General features: G+C 47.3%; 1 protein-coding gene across 7 annotated transcripts in view; it reads left to right on the forward strand.

Moving 5' to 3' along the window:
• Positions 1-21,757, forward strand: part of FBF1 (Fas binding factor 1) — a 1,089,678-nt gene that overhangs the window by 153,831 nt on the left and 914,090 nt on the right. For 5 of the 7 annotated variants that reach the window (XM_069654733.1, XM_069654729.1, XM_069654732.1 and 2 more), the window contains one exon: positions 8,737-8,800. The exons of the other annotated variants lie outside the window; for them this stretch is intronic. Coding sequence is in view for 4 of the 5 variants with exons in the window: in XM_069654729.1 (XP_069510830.1) it covers positions 8,737-8,800 (64 nt within the window). In the remaining variant the exon portion in view is untranslated. The remainder of the gene's footprint in view (positions 1-8,736; positions 8,801-21,757) is intronic. 7 annotated transcript variants of the gene reach the window in all.

Below are 21,757 nucleotides of genomic sequence, written 5' to 3' on the forward strand. Positions count from 1 at the left end.
TGAGCTGAAATAATCAACTTTTCAATATTCACAACATTGAATAAAATTAGAAAGACAAAATACAGTTCTACAGAAACATCACATTTGTTCTAAAATTAAATCAGCAGAGAATTGATCAACATATTAAAAAAGGAAAGAAAGAGAAGACAGAATACCTTATATACACACAGGGGCTGGCCTATGCCAGCCCACCAATCATAGAATTAGGTTTAAAACAAAGGTTTTAGTGGCTAGCCAGTCAGTTTGGCCCCTAGAACCTCCAGAAATCCAGGACCACTTGCACAGGATAAGCAAAGTTCTGCCCACAGCCATGAACATGTCTACAACAGTTCAAACCACTATGGAGGATACAAGGCTGGGCATAAAGTTGTAGGCCTTTGCACTCGTGGTTTCTCCAGACAAAGATATGTCCCTGCCTAAAAGCAGACATTAAGCTAAATGTTTGCCCCAATGGCTACCAAAAAGGTAAACTGGGCAAGGCCCACAGTCACTTAAATAAATCAAAGCCGGAAGTGTCATACCGCCACCGGACCGGACCCACGATCCCCAAAGAAAACGGTGACAACTACTGAACTTGCAGGGGCGAGTCGGCGACACCCAAACCACATAAGGGAAACTAAAAGGGACATCCACTCTCCGACTGCACACGGACCGCATCAGGGAGCATACCAAAAGCAAGGGAGTCCCCCCTCTCCCCGCACCCCTCCCTCCCCCAAGCAGGAAAAAAATGTCAGAACCAGGAGGACCATTAGGAAACGTACATCCCAGGAGCACCCGGAAGGGTGCCGGTAAATCCTCCCTAAAGAGCAACGGGGCGGAAACACACACACACACACACACCCACACACCACACACACTACACACCACACACACACACCCCCTCAGGAGGGAGAACCTACAACACTAAGGGGCGGACAACACACATTCAGTCGGTCCGGAGCAACGGCCCACGTAGGCCACCACCAGCCCTGGCACATGCTGGGAGACCGGGCCCGCACCAAGGCCGACAATCTCCAGCCCTACCACACAATGTCAAGGAACAGGAACAAAGAGACCCCAGCAGCACAACAATCCCACAAATAAAACACAAGAGGGACCCTTGAGAAAAATATGGGCCAAGGAAAGACAGGGGGCCATACCTTAAGCAACTGGTCCTCGGAACAGGAGATGGACCCCACACAAGAAGACCAGGCCAGACCGGTAACACACGCCTCACTCAAGAACTTCCTGGGAGAGAGAGTGGAGAAAATTACTGCAGCCGGCCAGAAACAAATGGACACGCTGAGGGAGGACCTGGCAGAGGGCATACAGGAAATAAGCAGAGACATCAATAAAATAGAGGAAAGAGTGGACAGCAACGAATGTGCCATACAGGAACTCTCAGAAGATGCGAGGAAATCCGACATTCTCCTGGAGAAGCTGGCAACGGCCACCCACCACCTCAAGCTGCAGGCTGAAGACCTGGAAAACAGGTCCAAGAGAGCCAATATATGGGTTAAATTCCTACCAGAGGAGACGCAAGATCAAGACTTATCCCAGGTGCTCAAGAGCATATTTGGCGACCTGTTGGACTCGGAGGCGGGAGCGGAGATCCAGTATGACAGGATCCACAGGGTCAGCCCGCGCCGGATGGAACCTGGGGCGAGACCGAGAGATGTCCTAGCGGCCCTCCACAGCTTTGCTGTCAAAGAATGAATCCTAGCCAAGGCAAGAACAGCTAAGCAAATCACCTACAAAGGCGTGGAGATTTTCCTATACCAAGACCTAGCGCAAATAAGCCTCATCAAGAGGAGGCGAATGGGCCCAGTACTAGCATTCCTGAGAACACAGCAAATCAGATACAGATGGAGGCACCCTTCCGGACTAAGTTTTATCTGGCAGCGGAAGCAGCACAAAGTCACTTCATGCGAGCAAGGAGCAAGCCTGTTGGGACTCAAAGACGACGATAAATGGTCCCCTCTCCAGCAAACCCATCAGCCTACCAATTGTGGACCATGGGAGTGGTCCACGGTGAAACACAAAAGATCAAAGAAGGTGGCGCACCGCCCTACCTCAAAGAACCCAATCCCTGGCCAAGAAACGGAAAGCACTGGAAACCCCGTCGGGCGCACAAGCTGAACACCGAAATCGGACTGGCGACCTGCCAAGTCTGCTCGCCTGGGGGAGGGCGCAAGCTAAGTTAAGTGCAGTGCTTAAATGTTAATTAGCTGAAAAATCATGGGACCTAGTGGGGGTTAGCAAGGAGAGGATCTTAGAATGGGATTGGGAAATCCTGGAGGTCCTAGGGAAATCCTAGGGTTCAACACTCGAGACCACGATTCGAGGGGGGCTGCGCGCCAGTTGATCCCACCCAGAAGGAGGGCAGGGGAGGGAGGGGAAGGGAAGATCCAGGGCAAGTCAATCAGAGGGGAATGTTGCCTCTAGGGGAGAAGAGTTACCAAAGGGACGGGGAGGGCAACAAGGGCCAATGAGCGACCACCAAGCACCAGAAGGAATATAAATGGAGGGCACTCTAAAATTGAAAATTATATCAGTAAATGTCAATGGCCTAAACTCGCCTATCAAAAGGAAGAAGGTGGAAAGATATCTCAGAAGGGAGCAACCACACATAGCCACACTGCAAGAAACCCACATCCGCACTCGGGGGACACACACAATAAAATTCTGGGTATACAGGAGAATCATCCACGCCACACAATCTGATAAGAAAGGGGGTGTGTTGGTAGCATTAAAGGACAGCCTCTACCTTGCGTTCAAGAGAAAAGAATCCGACGACCAGGGGAGATACTTGGCGGTTACACTGTAGGGGGGGAGCCTACACAGTACCTACTATTTACGCCCCCAATTCAGGCCAAGACGCCTTACTCCAGAAAGCCCTTACACGCCTGGAAATGTTCACGAAAACCCACATTGTACTAAAAGGGTACTTCAACATGGCCTGGGATCCAATTACTGATATGAGTAGGTTCCCCCAGCAAACACAGGTGCAGCCCTCCAGGGACCTAAAGCGAAAGCTCGAGGAACTAGCGCTGGTTGACACATGGAGTGAGGTGGAGGGGGACAGGAAGGCTACACTTTTTACTCTCACGCACATCGGTCCAACTCAAGGGACTATATCCGGCTGTCCAGGGGCGTGCTCGGGAGAGCAACAGACATTACGTTAGGAGCAATTACATTTGCCCTACAAAGAAACGGAAGCCTGTCGGGCCTGTGGCGGTGGCGCTACCTGACCCTGTTCTTCAAAGATAGTATACTAGTCCGAGAAGGAGCAGACGAAGCAGCGGTATTTGTTGAGCAAAATAAGGTGGAGGACACCTCCCCGCAGACGTGGTGGGATGCCTTCTTTAAGGCAGCATTGAGGGGGAGAATTATAGCGATAAAAGCAAGAAGGGATTGGGAGCTCAGACGGGAAAAAGCGATAATGGAGAGGCTAACGGATACAATGGCTACGATGGGCTTGGCACTGACACCAGCTGTTAGAAGGGAATATAGGTTGTTACGGGGCAGTTGGACCTCATCCAGACAAGGGCAGCAGAACGCAATTTACTGAGCCTTAGGCAAAAATACTATATCAAAGCTAATATGTCAGACCGCCTTCTGGCCATAATGTTGCAGAGGGAGGAAAAGAACAAAACGATCCTAAAGATTAAAGTGGAGGGAGGGACGACTACCACGACTACCACGAATAATAAGGACATAGGAGCGTTTATAAAGTTCTACTCCAGGTTATAGAGCTCCAACAATCCATCACTGACACGGCAAGAGGCCTATTTAAATAAAATAACCATGCATGAAATAACCAGGGAAGAGAGGGAAGCACTAGAAGGGGACATCACAAGGGATGAGGTCAGGTTAGCAATACATTTCCTATCGATGAACAAATCCCCGGGGCCGGACGGCTCTGTGGCCGAATTCTATAAATCCCACTAATTCCACACCTGGCGTATCTATTTAACCAGGTTGGAAAGTCAAAAACACTACCAAAGACAATGGAAGAGGCAAAGGTGATACTAATACCCAAAAAAGGCAAGGACCCTACCGAATGCGGCTCTTATCGCCCCATCGCCTTAATAAATGTGGACCCAAAAATATATACTAAAATTCTGGCGAACAGACTAGAACGGATCGTCCCTGTTTTAGTCCAACTCGACCAATCGGGCATTATTAGAGGCAGACGGACAGGAGATAACATTAGAAGAATCACACACCTAATTGAGAAGACCCAGAAGAGAGGATTCCCAGCTCTCCTAATGGCCATAGACGCAGAGAAAGCGTTTGACGGAGTGGAGTGGAGTGGAGTGGAGTGGAGTGGAGTGGAGTGGAGTGGAGTGGAGTGGGGCTTCCTCTTTGCAACCATGACCAAAATGGGATTTGGGCAGAGTCAGGGACGAGTCAGTGCCAACTATCAACAACCCCTCCTCTGGATCTCCATAAACGGGCACATCTCTGACACAGTAGCGGTTAGAAGGGGAACGAAGCAGGGATGCCCACTGTCCCCCATACTCTACGCGCTACACCTGGAACCCTTTCTGCAGGCCGTAAGGATAAATGAGACCATTGCAGGGATACCCTTCGGGGGGAGCACCCACAAAGTGGCCGCTTTCGCTGACGACATGCTTATGACACTGACCCACCCAGAGACCTCCCTGGAGGCACTGGACGCTGAACTCGATAAGTTCGGAGCAGTGGCCGGATTAAAGGTGAACACAAATAAATCGTAAATCCTTAGCCTCACTCTCTCGGCCACAACGGCACAAAAGCTCAAAAGGTCCTTCCAGTATAAATGGACAACAAGCGCCATAACCTAGGGGTAAAACTGGCTAATACGGTGGGAGAGCTATACCCGGGAGGATAGCTCAGGTGCAGCGTGCTCGCCTTAGAAGCAATATGACACAGAGCACCACAGGTTCGATCCCCGGGTCCGCGCTTAGAAACCTCTGGGTATTAAGCACGTTATAAATAACCTATCATATCATATATCATACCGGTCAAACTAACCTCCTCTGCTGTAGAAACTCAAAAATAAATTGGTTGACTGGAGCCTGTTGACAATAACGTGGATATGGCACATAAACATTCTAAAAATGGTGGTTCTCCAACAGCATCTCTTTCTTTACGGCTCTCCCAATTTGCATTCCTCTGGTCATTTTCAGGGCTCTCCACAAAATCACTAATCAATTTGTCTGGAAAAATAAACCCCCGAGAATAGCCGCCAAATTATTGAGAACCCCAAAACCCAGAGGGGGAATGAGGGAACCGGAATTTAGAGGCTACTTCACGGCCGCCCAAACGAGGATAATCAGGTACTGGCAAAGGGGTGACCGGGGGAAGATATGGAGACCCATGGATAGGGTAGTAGCAGTGGAAGACCTAGAAGGGATCCTATGGAACGCTAAAGCAGACAGACCAGCGCAAATGTACAAAGCATAATCTTAACAGCGGTGGGAGAGGCATGGGACTATGCGGTAAAAAGCTTGCACATCACTACACCCCCCCACCCCTGTTCGACAACCAACAGTTCACCCCGGGTCACAACACGCAAGTCTTCGAAGCCTGGCAACAAGGGGGATGTCAGAGGGTAGAGACATGTTCGTGGGTGACCAGGTTACATTTTTTGAACAATGTAAGGAGGACTTTGGCTTGGGGAAAAACCAGAGGTACAGCTACACCCAGCTAAGGCACTGGCTGCTACACCCCACCATGAAAGTAGTGGGTACCCGCCAATTAACACCAATCGATAAGTACCTGAATACAGACCCTGGGTATTAGAGAGTGGTTGCATCAATATATAAACACATAAGAGGCAGAAGTCTGACTGACAAGAGCTTACATGAGGAAATGGGGAGAGGCCACGGGAAGCACAATAGAGGAATCGGAAAGGGGCAAATCTGTGGACGCAGGTCCCGAAGCTATCGAGATTCCTACAAATTAGAGAGATATGTTTGAAACTAATATTACAGTGGCATCTAACACCGGTCAGACTGCATAGAATGTACCCGGGGACCTCACATCTATGTTGAAGGTAATGTGGAGGAGAGGGCACCTGGAGTCACAGTAGAACACATACTAGGGGTTAAGGGTGGAGGGAACAGAGGGCTAGCAATGATGGGTCTCGATAGGATGCTGGAGAACATCACTTCGAAGCCCGACCGTAAACTCTGTCATCATGATGACGGCTGCAGCGCTCGTGCTGGCCCGTAAGTGGAAGAAGGATCCCTCGCAGGACTACGAGTGGGTTGCGAAAGTTTGGTCATTCCTAGCCATGGAACGGCTTACATACACGTTACAAGGGGAACCCAGCAGATTCAGCACAGATTGGTCATCCCTATTGAGATACTTAAGAGAGGGTGCAGACCGTGCATGGTGCCCTAGATCCATGAGCCTCCTGGGTATTACAGATCCTCCGGGTGAAGATAAACTGTGAATGCCTCACATTACTGAACCTACACAACGGTACTCCCCGAGGAGACCGACAACTTCACATCATGGCCTCCCCGAGGGAAGGAGCAACACCAGGGACTGATTCCGGACCAGGGAAGGGGGAGGGGTCAAGACGGGGAAGAATATCCCTCATGTTGGAAATGTTATTGTTAATAAATGCAAATAAAAACTGATTGCCAAAAAAATAAAAAGGTACACTGGGCTACTATAGCAGTAAATCAGCTTGCACCCCTGGGGAAGCCAAAACTAAATTACAGGTGCCATCAGCTTACTCACTAAAAATAATGTATGGTGATATTCCACTAGTGCCAAACTAGGGGGCATGAAAACCAATGCTGTCCCATGAGCCTTATGGGCTGCTATGGGATCATATACTCCATAACAGTTGCAGTGGCAGTGGGGTTTCAGCAGAAATTCCTCTGCCTACAAAAACAGGCTGGCTATTGTCATGAATCGAGGGAATTCATCCTTTCTTCCCAAGAGGGAGTCTTCCCCTTTTGAGGCAAGGGCGGTAAACCCACTCCGCAAGACCATCCCTCGGAGTCTGAGGAAGTGGGACCATACGGGGAGAGACTCCCCCTTAGGGGACAAGGGCTCCCGTTCCTCTAAATCACTCCTTAACCCCTCTCTCGTGATGGCACACATGGGACTGCTTGAGATGCTTAGCAGCAATAAAAAACAAGACTGGGCTGAACAGAATGTTAACATGCACCATGAGTATCAAAGAAATTAAGCAGCCTCTTTAAGGACAAACCTTGACTTCACTGTGACTCGGAGGTTTAAGGAGGAGGACACACTGAGATTGAGGAGAGAGAGGAGCAAAAGGGGGCAAGGAGGCACCTTTGTAGTGTAACACAAGCTGGAGGTGGAGCCAACGATAGCCACAGAGCCTGCGAAGTTCAGAATAACTCGGAACTAGAGTATCAGACACTGGGAAGACAGTGTACCGAATCCGCAGTCTGAGGTTGTTGGGGAGAGAATACTATGCAGTAACCACAAAAGAAGTGGATCAAATACCCAATAACCAGGACAAACTAATACCAGAAATGGGGAATCCGTAATTATGCAGATGGGATAACCTAGTCAAGAGAAGGTAATAGGCAGGGTCGTACACAACATACTGTGGATATAAGGATCAAACAAACTTTACGAAAGGGCCCTGGTCAAATAAGTCCACAAGATAAGCAAAGAGTCAAAGACCTTCTCCAAGAATTGCAAGCCCTGGTACAGAAGGCAGCTGGACACTATTTGAAATAAGATATTCAAAAAACACTAAAGCAAAGCAGAACCTTGCTTCACCAGGAGAAGGAATTCATTATCCTGCCCTTAGTTTTGAATAGTGGTAGGGTCATATAGGGTTAGTTTTAGACAGTGGACTTTCCTTTTAATTGGACATTCCTGGACAATGACTAATACCTTAGTTAATTATATAGGTTGGGAACACCCCATAGTTATAGCGAGAAAGAGGCCTTCTTCATATTATTTAATAAACCATTGTTGGAAATTTCTTCACAGTCTGCGCCTACTTCTTCTGACATGCCACAATATACAAAATAAAAATACAGGAAAAACTAAAAGGTTTAGGAGTCCATAAAAAAAAGGACTAGCACAACCCACCAAACATAGAATTCTCCCGTAACAGTCAGGTGGTTGTTTTTGTGCGTCACTAGTTTGTAGCTGCTAGTGTCTGGCTAACCAGGCACACCTCTAGGTGATACCCAGGAGCTAAATAGCACCCAGCTATTTTGAGCACTGATGCATACTTCAAAATAGAAGTCAGTTGAACTTTTGTTTTAGATACTGGGGATGGCTTTGAGGCTGTACAGAACTATCAGACTATTTCTGTCTGGTCTTTGAGGGATGGGTCTTGTTTAGAGAAATGTATGTATGGCTTAGAAAGTTTCGAAATACTTCTATATTGAATTCTCTAAAGTTTCTGATCATCGGACATCACACTGGACAGGCTGGATGCATTTTATTGAGGGTAGGAAGATCGGAGAGTTCCAGGTCATAAAGGCCGGACTGTCCAGTTTGGCTGTTGAAGGTTGGAGAATCCACAGCTCCAGGTTACAGATATTAAAGGTAGGGCAGAAACAAACTATAGGTAATTAGACAAGGTAAACACAGTCCCTAGTTATTCAAGGTACAGGTAACTAAGAGCCCCAGCCAAATGAGACCAAACTGTTTTTTTCCTCATTGAAGATAGCGGGATGCCCATGGGGGCAGTCTGGCGAGTGTTCTCTTCTTTTCCTTTGTAGAATTACAGAGCCTTCTTACCATCTAACTGTGTTGCAGATCTCTTGGGGATGATGACTTCTTCCGGAATTTGGCAAAGGAAGCAGGAGATGCAGATGGAGAGGTAAAAAGTTACCAATTGACAAGCGGATATGGAGGGGAGGGAGTCTAAGGAACACCTCTTGTTTTCTGTGGCAAAGCTCAGCATGTCATCAAACCGACATAAACATGTGGATCCCGATATAGCATTGTCCCTACATTTTATGTTTTTTCAAAGTGGTTTGGATCAGATTTCCTGTAAAAGAAAAGTGTAAATCTATAATTGGGAATGTAGTAAATTTGATAGGATTTTACATGAAGAAACATCAGATCTTAAGTGTGGGAATAGTTTCTCATTGAGCTAGCCTTAGGATTTGCATCCTTACTGTTATACAAGTGTTATGCAAGCGTTGTGTCATGCCATAATTGCTGCATTAGTCATATTTTTGATCTTTTTATAAAGTTTGTATGCTCCATGATATTAGGGCCTTTTGGAATAGTACTGCACATTAAAAGCATGACTTGATTATCTGGCACACGCCATTAACCAGAACCTGTGATCAATCTAGCCAGTCTGAATAATAAGGTTCTGCATAACCATCTTAACAGGGTAATTGAAATGAGAGTATCATAAAAAGAGAAGTAGTCTGGGGTGCTTGCGATACAGACTGTTTGCACTGCTTTGCAAATGCTGTCATTCTGTTATCCTGCAAATATTGCAGTGCTGCACCGTTGATTCCCAGAGGGTGCCATACAGCAATGCTTTTGCTGTGTAGGATATATACTAGGCCACACATGTAGTGACATCATTATGCCCAGAACATAGCTCTCTGTTACCATGGTATCATGCGGCAGTTGCATTTTTCTGTCCAATGCATGTATTCCTTCTTCTCTGTCTTCGCCACAGACGAATTCGATGTTTCTAGACATATTAATCTGAGAGAGTATGATCATTTATATAATTCAGGCTAGGTTTTCAGGACAATTCGATAAATACTATAAGTGGTCTCTTACCTAAGGTCCCCTCACAAATGATTGTAGGTTGAGTCCAATGTTAGAAACCTCCTTTCGTAAGAAATCAATCTGAAGTAAAAATTGTTAGCAAACCCTTAGTCCATAGGTCAAAGCAGACTTAGAGGTTCCTATGGATAGATATTCTTTTTCTTTAACCAGTTAAGTGCAAAGGACAACATTGCCTCACTTGCCCCAGCTTTGGCAGATTTCTGTAATCACTCCTTTGCCACTGGCTCCTTCTCGCTACCCCTCAAGCACTCCCTTGTGCATCCTCTCCTCAAAAAGCCCTCTGTTGACCCCTCCTACCTGGCTAACTACCACCCTATCTCCATTACCACCTTCCTTGGCATTATCCTGGAGAAACTGATCCTCTCACAACCGATCCAACACACTGAATCTGTTGGCTGTCTCCACAACCACCTGTATGGCTTCAGAGCAGCCAGAGGTATAGAAACTGTGATGACCTGCTCTCAAACCTCGATCTCAACTCTCCATCCGTTCTTATCATTCTGGATCTTTCCTCTGCCTTTTACATGGTCGATCATGCCACCCTGACAAATCGGCTCTGTGACATCCTTGGCATCACAGGCCTTCCACTGCATTCTTTGACCTCATTCCCCTCTGACCGACCCTCCCAGGTTCAATTGGGCCCTTTTCTCTCCCCTATCACACTCTCCATCTGTGGCGTCCCTTAAGGTTCTATCCTCTCGCTGGGTCTTTTCAACATCTACCTTGCCCCTCTGGCCCACCTGATCTCCTCCTTCTCTCCTCACTTCCAGTGTTATGCAGACGCCACGCAGCTCTCCTGCAAGCTTCCCTCCACTGCCTCCTCTTCCTCCTCTCTCATCCCTGACTGCCTGCCTGCTATTCAGGCATGGTGTGCTGCCAATGATCTCTGCCTTAATGCCAGTAAGACTGAGATTCTTCTCATTATGACCCCAGGTCTCTCTTCCCTCCTACCCTCTGGCCCCCCTCTATGGGTCCCCTCCTCTCACCCTCTTGTGAGGCAAAAAACCTTGGTGTCATCTTTGACTCCTCTCTCTCCTTCTCCCCTCACATCGCGGACCTTGCCAAGAAGGCCCACTATAAACTGCACACACTAAGAGGCATTCTCCCTTTCTTCACCTTCCCCCAGAAGCTCAATGTCTCCAGAGCTCTGGTCCTCTCTAGCCTGGACTACTGCAACAGCCTCTTCCTCAATCCTCCTTTATCCTCCCATCGCCCCCTTCAACTAATCCAGAATAGGACTGCAAGACTTATCCTTGGCCTTCAGCCCACGGGCCGCATCTCTCTAGCCCTAAAATCTCTTCACTGGTTACCGGTTGCTGCTAGGATCAAGCTCAAGACCCTCTGCATCATGCACAAGGCTTTCTGGGGCATGGCACCTAGCTTCATCCAACTCTCTCTGACTAAATACCTCCCTGCTAGAGCCCTTCAGTCTTCTAGCTCCAACTCTCTGCAAATCAGACGCTTCTCTAAGCAGAGAGTGGGGGGGTAGATCTCTCTCCTCCACAAGAGCCTCCCTCTTGAATGGTCTCCCTGTCCCTCTCAGCCTTGAGCCGGTTCTCTTTAATTTCTGGAAGCTCCTCAAGACCCTCCCTTTCTCTTCTTCCTTCCCTCCCTCTCCCCCCCCTACCCTGCTAATGCCCCCGTCTGCTCCAGTGACTGGCTGCCTGGTTCCCCTCTGAGTTCTACAGGGCACCAGCACTCCCTGCCCACTCCACCCCCTTACTCGCTTTTTCGCTTTTAGCATGTGGACCCTCACTCCCTGCTCCCCCTGCAATTTCTGACACTTGCCCAGTTGGCTGCCCTTAGCACTAGCCTAGCCCCTCTCTCCCCCCCCACTCCTCCACTCCCACTTTCACTTGCACATTCTACTCTTGCCCTACACTCACCCAACCCCTCCCTCGCACTTCTTGTTAATGCACTTGCACGATCCACACTTCATAAGGCCTAGTAGGACCGTTATTGTTATCTTTCTTTCTTGGACTCCCCATTACCTTTTTGTATTGTGGTGCCTTGAAACACCATTTGTTGTATAGGCCCCTTACACATATCCAATAAAATAAAAAATATAATCCCTATTGTACGCTGCACGTCTTGCCACAGTCACTAAATATACCATTGTTAGGACAGTTTTTCTAAAGTCCACCCAAAGGGGACTTTATAGAACTATACCTTGAGCAATACAGAAACTCCAACTGATATTAGGGTAGACTTGACAGAGCAGCCAGGCTTATTTTAGGAGGTAGTGAGGGATGTAGAGGGGTACATAGAACTTGTAGCATACATATGGCACAAAGATCCATGTATACACTGATGTGTTGTACAAATAATATTTTTTTTATGTACACACAGGTAAAGATTGATTGATATTTTATTTCTATCGCGCTCGTACACAAGTGTTTCAGAGCGCGACAAGGCAAGGGAGGGGAACAGGGTAGAACAAAACAGCAATCTTACTAGGCCCAGTGACATTGAGAACACGCAAGTGCATGGGAGAGGGGGAGGGGAAAAGGGCATGGAAGGGGGAGGAGTGGAAAGTGTGAAGCAGAGGAGAAACAGATAAATAACAATAAATACATAATAAAGGCAACAAACAGTGGTAATGCAGCCAGCAATTTGCAAGTGCTGGGTTTAAGGCAGAAGACAGGGTAGGTCTGATAAGTGCAGGAAGAAAAAGGGGGGGCTGTATGGGTACAGATACAGAGTAAGTGCGGGAGAGTGGCAGGGTGAGCAGGTACCTAGGACAGAGGGTGGCCAGGTGCACGGTGCCAAGAGAGAACAGATCAGCAGGGGAGAGAGGGAGCGAAGGCAGGAGAAAAGAGGAAGGTCTTGAGGTGCTTCCGGAACCGGAGATGGTTCTCCAAGTTTTAGAGTGGCAGGGAGGCTGTTCCAGAGGGAGGCCCCAGCCGAAGAGAGATCTACCACCAGCTTGTTTCTTCGAAAAACGACTGAGCCTGAGATTTCTTTAGAAAGGTAAGTACTATTATAAGTTATAAACACCATTTTTAAAACCAACACAATACTTATGGTAAGTAAACCAAAGCATAAACCACATTTATAAGAGAAGTATGCAGTTCAAGGTGAGTAAAATGTAGTGTTGCACATTTAGAATGGCTGTATGATATTCAAGGGGAGTGAAAACATATTAGTAGGCTTTTAGAATGATAGCATGTAATTCAAGGTAAGCGGACCCTATTGGTAGTAAACTGTGTTACTAATTCAGTTTCAAGAATAATATAGTTTTACCAATCCTATTACAAGTAAGTGCCTGGCCACTTATGTAAGTTATTCTGTTTCAGTAATAATACAAAGACCCTGCCAAGCACTTTGCAACATGTGTGACTTATTCTTCTTTCAGGAATGATGCAGTTACACCTATATTACTTTTTAGTATAGTGGAACACAATTCAAAAGTAAGCAATAACTTATGAATTACTTTCCAGAATGGCGGTATGCACTTCAAAGATAAGTAAGAACTCAGTATTACACATTTAGAATGGCAGTATGCTATTCAAGGTGAATAAATCCCTATTGGTAGTACTGTTACACTTATTCAGTTTCAGAAATAATATAATTTTCAGAATGACAGTAAGCAATTCACAGGTAAGTCAGAACTTTGTAACACTTGTAACGTATTCTGTTTCAGAGATAATCAGTTAGAGCACTAGCACATAGTAAGTAAGTACTTTGCAATACTTGTTCTATTTCCTGGACAGAGGCTTTATACTTTAGAAGTCCTTCCCTATTCTAGGTCATGAGTGTTCTCAGTGGCATAAGGGGGACACTGTTGGTCCAGTGGCCAACAGTAGGCAGGCCAGGATAAGGCACAGACGCAGGAAAGTCTTGAGTTCTAGCGGATATCTCGTCCAATAAGTAAGTACAGACTTTAGAGTTAGTAGAAAGTGTTTGGGGACTTCATAGAAGGCTCCCTAGATGTGTTCCGAATGGTTAGGGTGAACTCGCACTACACAAATCGCCACCCTAGCCAAACAGGAGCATCACAAGACCTTAGGTAAGTATTGCCCTCAGCCGGACAGTATCCTAGCAGTGAAGAAGAGCTTGCAGATGGACGCCTTCACGATGCAGCAGCATAGGACCCGGTCTCTGGATTCTTGGTCGTAGTGACGAAAGACAGGACATTGGATGGGAACTTGCAGCAGCAGTCAACAGAAAGGCACCCAACAAAGGATTCTTCGGTGCTTCTCACGGCTCTGGATTTATTGCCCTTTTCAAGGTACCAGATTTGGAACATTCTTCGTCTGATTCGCCTTACTAACTCGGCCCAGCACTCTGGTGAGGGGACTTCAAGGAGTGGAATCTTGCTCCTGGAGGTCCAACAGAAGTCCACCGAAGTTTCAGTGAGATTCATTCATGGGAAGACATTGGTCCTAGGGTATTGGCGGTTTGCAGCCTAGGAAGGTCATAGTTCGTTGTGGGATGGCTCGAATTGCAGGTGTTCTTAAGAATAATTGGTCCTACCTGTCTAATGGTCAGAATCGCTGTCTTCGGGACTCCTCTGTCGCATGGAAGAAGGGGTCAGCACAGGCAGCTGTTACACAGCAGGCATCGCCAGTTGCTGGAATCAGCTACAGCCGTCTTCTCTTCTTCTTCCTCATCGGATTCAGCTCCAGTGGTCGACTTGTCTTCAGATTCCAGATCCAGGCCATTTATCCAGGAACCCAGCCAATCAGCACACATGCTACATTCAAACATTGGGGGTGGCTGTCGTTTCAGTTTTCAGTTAGGACTGGTTCGAGGCTGGCATGGCAGAAGACAAAGGGCTGCAGAGTTTCGGACTCCTCCCTTGTTTCCTATTTCCACAGACTCTCTTTAGCCTCGGCAGGCTACACAAAGGGTTCCAGCCAAGGGGATCCCCTCCTAAGATGGCAAAAGAAGGACCAGGTAAGAACAAGCACGCTAAAAATGGGGGGAAAAAAGAACGAAGCCACCCTTATGTGCATTGACAGCTTGCAAGTGAAAATCACACAAAAGTCAGTGGAACACATCCATTGCCACCAGCCAGTAAGCTTGTCACTGTAACATAAATGTTACAGGAGCAGTGAGAGAGGGGATACAAAGTAACCCTCAGCACTCCACAGAAGGTAGGGTGTGCTGGACTCACAATATAAAACGTAGAGAGGATACAAATATCTCTCTATACCCTTGAGAACATATGTTCTGCAGGTAAGTAAATAACTGTAACAGAAAAGTTACAGCAACAGTGATAAAGGGATACCATGCATCTCCTCAGAGCTCTGTATAAGGTGGGGTGTGCTGATCTCACAATGGGGATTGCCGAAAGGATAAAAGTATCCTTCTCCCCTTATGATATCATATGATAGTTTATTTATATAGCGCCTATACACAATGTGTTTCAAAGCGCTTCAAGGCAAGGGGGGAAAACAAGGGAAAATACAATGACATTTTTACAGGCCATGAAGAGTAAGGATGTGAAATGAACTATTGTACTCGGCCTGATGACATTTCAGATAGTGCAAGAGCTAAGACATAGATAAGGAAGGGAGGGGGAGAGTGGGAAGGAAATGGAAACGGGCGACTACCATACTTATAGGCCTGACGACATTTCTGGTAGAGCCGGAGAAAAACAAAAGGTGAGGGAGAGGGGTGCAGAAAGGGAAGGGAGGAACAAAACAAGTGACTATCGTACTATGCCTGATGACATTTCAGATAGTGCTGGAAGGAGAGGGAGGAAAAAAAAATAACAAGTAAGGGGAAGAGGGAGGAGACAGAAGAGGTTGCTATCATAGTAGGTGCAGGGACAATTCTGATGGAGTAAGTGGATTGAAGAAAGTAAGGGGAGGAGGGGACGAGGAGAGAACAGAGAGTAAGCAGTCAAAAAGAGTGGAGAAGCAAGCAGGGAGAGCGAATACAATTGCAGAAGTCGGTAGTAACACATAATGTTTCAAGCCAGGATACAAGATGAAGATGGGAACAGCATGATTCAGGGCCACCATGAGTACAAGATGCAAAGGAAGTCCAGCATGAGAGTTGAGAAAGGGTGACGCACCGTGTATCAATGAAGTCCATAAAAGTCAAATCCAGCATTGGCCACAAGACTGTGATGGTGAAACCAGAATGTATCAGGACAGACTCCTGCAGAAGTAGACTGGAGGGAGGCGGGAGGGGAGCAGGGCAGAAGAATCAAGCAAAACGGACAACACCTGTGTGCAAGAAGAGTGGGGGGCACGAGGGAACATCACAGGGGGACCAAAGGGGGGGGGGATGGCCTGTGGGGACAAAGGGAGTAAACACATGTTGTGCATGCTTACCTGCTGTCTGAGGAGGGGGTCAGGCCTTGGTCCTCCTGGTCCAAACAGGAATTGCCCTTTTCCTCATCTACCCTTCGCTTTGAGCGCCCGGGCGAGCGATGCCCTTGATCTAAAAGTTAAGAGCAGGAAGGAATAGGCAGGGCTAGAAAGGTGGGTGGTGCTTAGGCCAGGTGACCTAGATCCACTTTCACTGGCTATCTGCAAAGGAAAAGAAGCTGGAGGGCTCCTTAAGTACGGAAAAAGAGCGGCAACCAGGAAGGTGCCAGCTGGACAGGGTTTGCTAAGTAGGGAAAAAGAGCGGCAACCTGGAAGGCACCAGGTGGGCGGGGCTTAGGCCAGGTGACCTAGTCCCCATCTGCAAAGGAAAAGAGCGGCAACCAGGTAGGCGCCCGGTGGGTGGGGCTTGCTAAGTGGGGAAATACAGCAATAACCTGGAAGGTGCCAGGTGTGCAGGGCTTAGGCCAGGCCAGGTGACCTAGATCCACTTGCACCTGCTCCCCATCTGCAAAGAAAAAGAGGCTGGAGGGCTCCTTAAGTAGGGAACAAGAGCAGCAACCTGGAAGCGCCAGGTGGGCGGGGCTTGCTAAGTGGAGAAAAAGAGCAGCAACCTGGAAGGCGCCAGGTGGGCGCGGCTTAGGCCAGGTGACCTAGATCCACTTGCACCTGCTCCCCACCTGCAAAGAAAGAGGCTGGAGGGCTCCTTAAGTGGGGAAAAAGAGCAGCAACCTGGAAGGCGCCATGTGGGCGGGGCTTGCTAAGTGGAGAAAAAGAGCAGCAACCTGGAAGGCGCCAGGTGGGCGGGGCTTAGGCCAGGTGACCTAGATCCACTTGCACCTGCTCCCCATCTGCAAAGAAAAAGAGGCTGGAGGGCTCCTTAAGTAGGGAAAAAGAGCAGCAATCTGGAAGGCGCCAGGTGGGCGGGGCATAGGCCAGGTGACCTAGATCCACTTGCACCTGCTCCCCATCTGCAAAAGAAAAGAGGCTGGAGGGCTCCTTAATTAGGGAAAAAGATCAGCAACCAGGAAGGCACCAGGTGGGCGGGGGTTGCTAAGAAGGGAACAGGGAAGAGGAGCTCAGAGGTACAGAACTGCAATGTGCAGTCTGGTGTTTTCTGGTGATCCTCACCTGAGCGGGAATTTTTGTTATTTAAATCCCCTTCAGGCGCGGACTAAGAGAAGCCGTAGAAGTAGTTGCCAGGGACCCTGAATGCAGCAGCGGCCAAGAAAGAAAGAAGGATGCCGAGACCACCGCTGCGTGTTATGCGGACATGGGTGCCTAGAGGGTTGAAGAAGTAAGAAGCCTAAACTGCAGAGGTCGCACAGTGCGAAGTGGTACTGTGACAGGCTATCCCACTGGAGAGAGAAGGTCTCCTCATCTTGTGTCTTGCTCCGGTGGCTTGCGAGCACCGTAAAATTCGAGGAGCAATATATGCTCCTACAGTGAAAGGCGCGGATCACAGGAGTCTTTGGTAGGTGACCTTGGGGCACTTCGTAGAAAACCGTTTGCTACAGATAAACTATTTGAATACCGAATGAATGAATGAATGAATGAATGAAAGAAAGTGTTTTTGGCAGAATCCTCATGAGAGGAAAACGAGAGAAGCAAGTTTACAACTACTATCCAAGTGAAGAGGGGGCAATATCTAAGAAAGACTACAGCCACCATTACCTGAGTAAATAGGGCGTAATAGTGAACTACAACTATAAACGCCTTGGCCAAATTGAAAAGGGGCAATACTGACTTATAACCACCATTTTCAAAGCCAAGAAAAGACAATGTACCCATCTGATTACGACCAGCATTGCCTAAGCCAAAGAAAGGCCATTGTAAATAACAGCAGCAACCGCTTTCTTGCAGCAGAGAGAAGTTTGAATAAGAGACATTGCCAACAACTACCTGGTGTAATAGTTGAAAAACAAAATAGGAGTATAACATGCATTGCATGTGGCAACCCAATCAGTGGAACAGACAACATCAATGGGAATTATAACTCACAACGCTGTTAAACGTCAACGACTTTGCTGATGTTTGAAGTAAGCCTCACCACAGAGTATTAGTAGTAGGAGTTTTATCCTGTCCGGCGAGTACACCAGGAAAGGGATTGATAGTGGTAGTCCTGGCAGGTTAGTGGACCAGCAAGAAGATGATGAAGTACTCGAGTGTGGTGTAGGCTTGTGGTATAAAGACAGTGGCAAGTCCACTCTGTTTAATGAAGTGTGGTAAAACCATCCTGACGAAAACCTTGTTGTGTATAAAGAAGACATGTGAAGTAGGCGCCTTTTCAAGAAGGAGAAGATCTATTGAAATATTCACTGGAAAAGTGGAGACAAACGGCCTCATTATATGTTTGCCGGGCGAAACAAGGGTGCCGGTGGGCTCACCAGCACCATTGTTTCCGAACCAGAAAACTACGGATCTGCCTGCCGTGGCCGCTGTGCCCGACAGGTCTTACCCTGCCGGGCGCATCGGCCACGGTAGGCAGACTGCTCATGAGAGCACCGGCACTGTTGTTAGGACTCTATGGAAATGGGGATTAACAAATAAACCGGCGCCTGACTTCCCAGGCTGCTGGCCTCGTAATGACCCGGTAGCACCAGTAAATTATTACAGGTCTGGTGGCAACTAGTTGGTAGCACTGGCAGGGTTACCGCCGAACCCGTAATGAGGCCCAAAGACTTTTTTGGTCTGATAAACGACAGCTTGTGGAAATCTTTGTTGCTAAGAGTGATGATCTTTGTTTAGTTATAAAACAATCCATTTGTTAAGTGAACCCTCAAGAAGGAAAATAACTTTTGTGTTTCTACAAAAACATGGCTATTGGAGAGATGTGTTGCCTTTGATGTAGAACTGAAGTATTGAAAAGAACGTTACTAATTGGAACTTTTGTTTGTCAAAATCCTGCTTTAAATCTGGGGATAGGGGATCCGACCCAGGTTACGAGGATAGTTGGTTATGAAAGATTGTTTGAATATAAGGCAGTTTCATAGGCAGGGAAATCCATGTTAGGTTAGGGAAAGTGAGGCGTTTGTCATACGCTTTTAAGTTACTAAAATGGCTACTTGTGAAAAACCCTTATCAAATTGTCCGCCTCACATTTCTGACCTCTCACAATACGCATCCTTAACTGTAATTTCACATAATCCCCATATCTTCAGGTCTGCCCTCTTGCTCAGCCTAAGCTACCATGCAAGTTTGGTAACACCAAGTGTGAAAGCGCTTGCACATCACTCAGGGTGGCCACTGGGAACTATGCCCCAAGGCTGATTCTGAAAATTCATCCAAACATTGTGCAAAAAATATCCTGCAACCAGGACGTCCACTTGGAGCCAACACTTCAAGAATCATGACACACTAGTCACTTGTACTTTATTGATGTGGCATTTGTTATGGAGAATTTTAATTTCTGTACTAATTCCCTTCAACCTTAGAGACCCCCAGCTCTCTTGCTGGACTTGGGCCTTTTTAATTTTAACCCTGGAGTGAGTGAGACCTTTTTGTCACTCATGTGTTTTTACCTGAATTGGATTTTGTATTTTCACTGTTTTTGGAGTCTAACAAACTCCATAGGCATCTGCTTTTTGTATGGTTCCATACAGCACCTTCAGTGCAGTGTCACTGAGAAACCCTTTAGCTTTCTCTTAAGGTTTAAATACCTTTTCTTGGGTGAACTGCAGTTCCCAAGAACAGTCCTTTTCTCTTTGTGGGTCCATCACACACCATCTTATGTAGAGTGCTGGGGGGGTTACTTAGTAGCCCTTTATCCTACATTCTTACGTAACATTTGTTGTTACCCTCACTACTTTAAATGGCTGGTGGCAGTGGTTTACTTTTTCCTACCATTGTGCTTTTCTAATGCAGGCTGAACCCTCAGCTGCAGTACAGCACACATGGGTGACCGCTTTGTCAAAATGGCCCTTGTCTTCTTTTTTTGCCATTTCCTGTTTGTGAGGTCTTTCTTGCGTTGAGACAGGTTTGAGCCCTTTGTTTGTCTTGCCTTTGGTAGACTTCAGCCCTGAAGCCCACCGCTGGCTCCAGTGTGTCTGGCAGGACAGGATGTGAGGGAGGGTCCCGAACCTCCCCTTTCCTTTGTCTCTAGGAATGCCTGAATGCAACTAGTCCCGATTGGCTGGCTGGCTGTCCTTTCAGTGGTTATAATAAAATAGTTCCACCAGTCTTGTGTTGTGAATCCTTATCAGGTGTGACCTATCATATACCTCTTTCTTATTGCTTAATTGGCAACCTCAAACCTTTGAAAAAGCTCTTCGCAAGCAATGTTATTCAGAAACATACAATCTTTCTGACCCGACTCGGGAAATTTTAGTATTACAATTATTTTAATTAATCATGTTGTTAAATGCAATTACATCTGTACAATAATTTATAAACACAAATTCATTGTATGTTGTGGATTTAACAATCGTGTCTAATGGCGATTTCTCTCTAGAATATCGTCATCCTTAAGTTAAAAATGAAACTCTTCTCATCTGTTTGTCATGGCAATCAATCTCTCACATCCATTCTACACTTCGCCCAACATGTTTCATTCCTCTTGCACTCTATCTAGGAAACATTTCTCTGGAATTTCATCAGGGTGACACTAATTTGAACTTCCACATTTGTTTATAAATTAAACATTTCAATTTCTTGCAATGGTATGTTTTTTACACATTGCTTCCGGTTCTTTATCCCAGAGAAGATGTGTATCCTCTGTGGGACTCTTCCACTATGTCTAATGGACTCTGTCGTTCGTCACTCCCTGTTAAACGGTGTCTACTCTGAGCAGCACTCCTGTGTTCTTCACTGCAGTGCTAGGGTTTTTCTTCAACCCAAGCTTCCTTCCACCAGGCAGCCAACTGATTCTCCTTCCCCTGGTCTTTTTGTATTGTTAAATGGTGCTCATCCCTGTAATCTCTGCACCTACATTTTAGGGACAGGTGGGTACGGGGGCAGAGCACACTGTCTCCAATGGGCTTCCTAGTCTGTCCTCTCCCAGTGTTCGAGCGCTCGCATCGTACATGCTATTTTCACCTGCGTGTCGGGTACTTCACTGCCGTTTGGACTCTTATCTCGACCGAAATGCTTAGTGACTTCCAACCAACATGAACTACGGAAAGCCTCATGTTCTGGACAGCCACCCTGCTGTGTGATTGACCCTCTAGGCTGTCCATGAATGGGGGAAACCTGCTTAAAAGGCGATGGGTGTTGGTGGCGTGGAAGGTTGCCCAGAGCAATTGCCAGTGGTTCAGATTCATTCGAAACCTTCCACCCATCACTTTTGTGGTCACAGTTTGTCTCTCCATGTGAGAGAGGGTATGCCCAGACGTGGGTCCCTTGCTCGCTGCGCCATAGGGAACCAGGCTGCACCTCACTGAGGAGGTCCAACAAGGCCGAAACATGCCTGGGGTTGCTTGGTTTTCTGTGCAGAGGGGACCTGGCCTAGCAGTTCGGGCTGGGCTGCTACCATTGGTGGTGGCAGCTGACTGATTTGCACATGGCTGGACCCCTTTTGCAATGGCGCAGACGGGCTAAAAAACGGTGGTGTGGAAGGTTGCCCAGAGCAATTGCCAGTGGTTCAGATTCATTCGAAACCTTCCACCCATCACTTTTGTGGTCACAGTTTGTCTCTCCATGTGAGAAAGGGTATGCCCAGACGTGGGTCCCTTGCTCGCTGCGCCATAGGGAACCAGGCTGCACCTCACTGAGGAGGTCCAACAAGGCCGAAACATGTCTGG

Source organism: Ambystoma mexicanum, chromosome 3q (genome assembly GCF_040938575.1).
Source record: "Ambystoma mexicanum isolate Mex_15411 chromosome 3q, UKY_AmexF1_1, whole genome shotgun sequence".
Lineage (NCBI taxonomy): Eukaryota > Metazoa > Chordata > Amphibia > Caudata > Ambystomatidae > Ambystoma > Ambystoma mexicanum.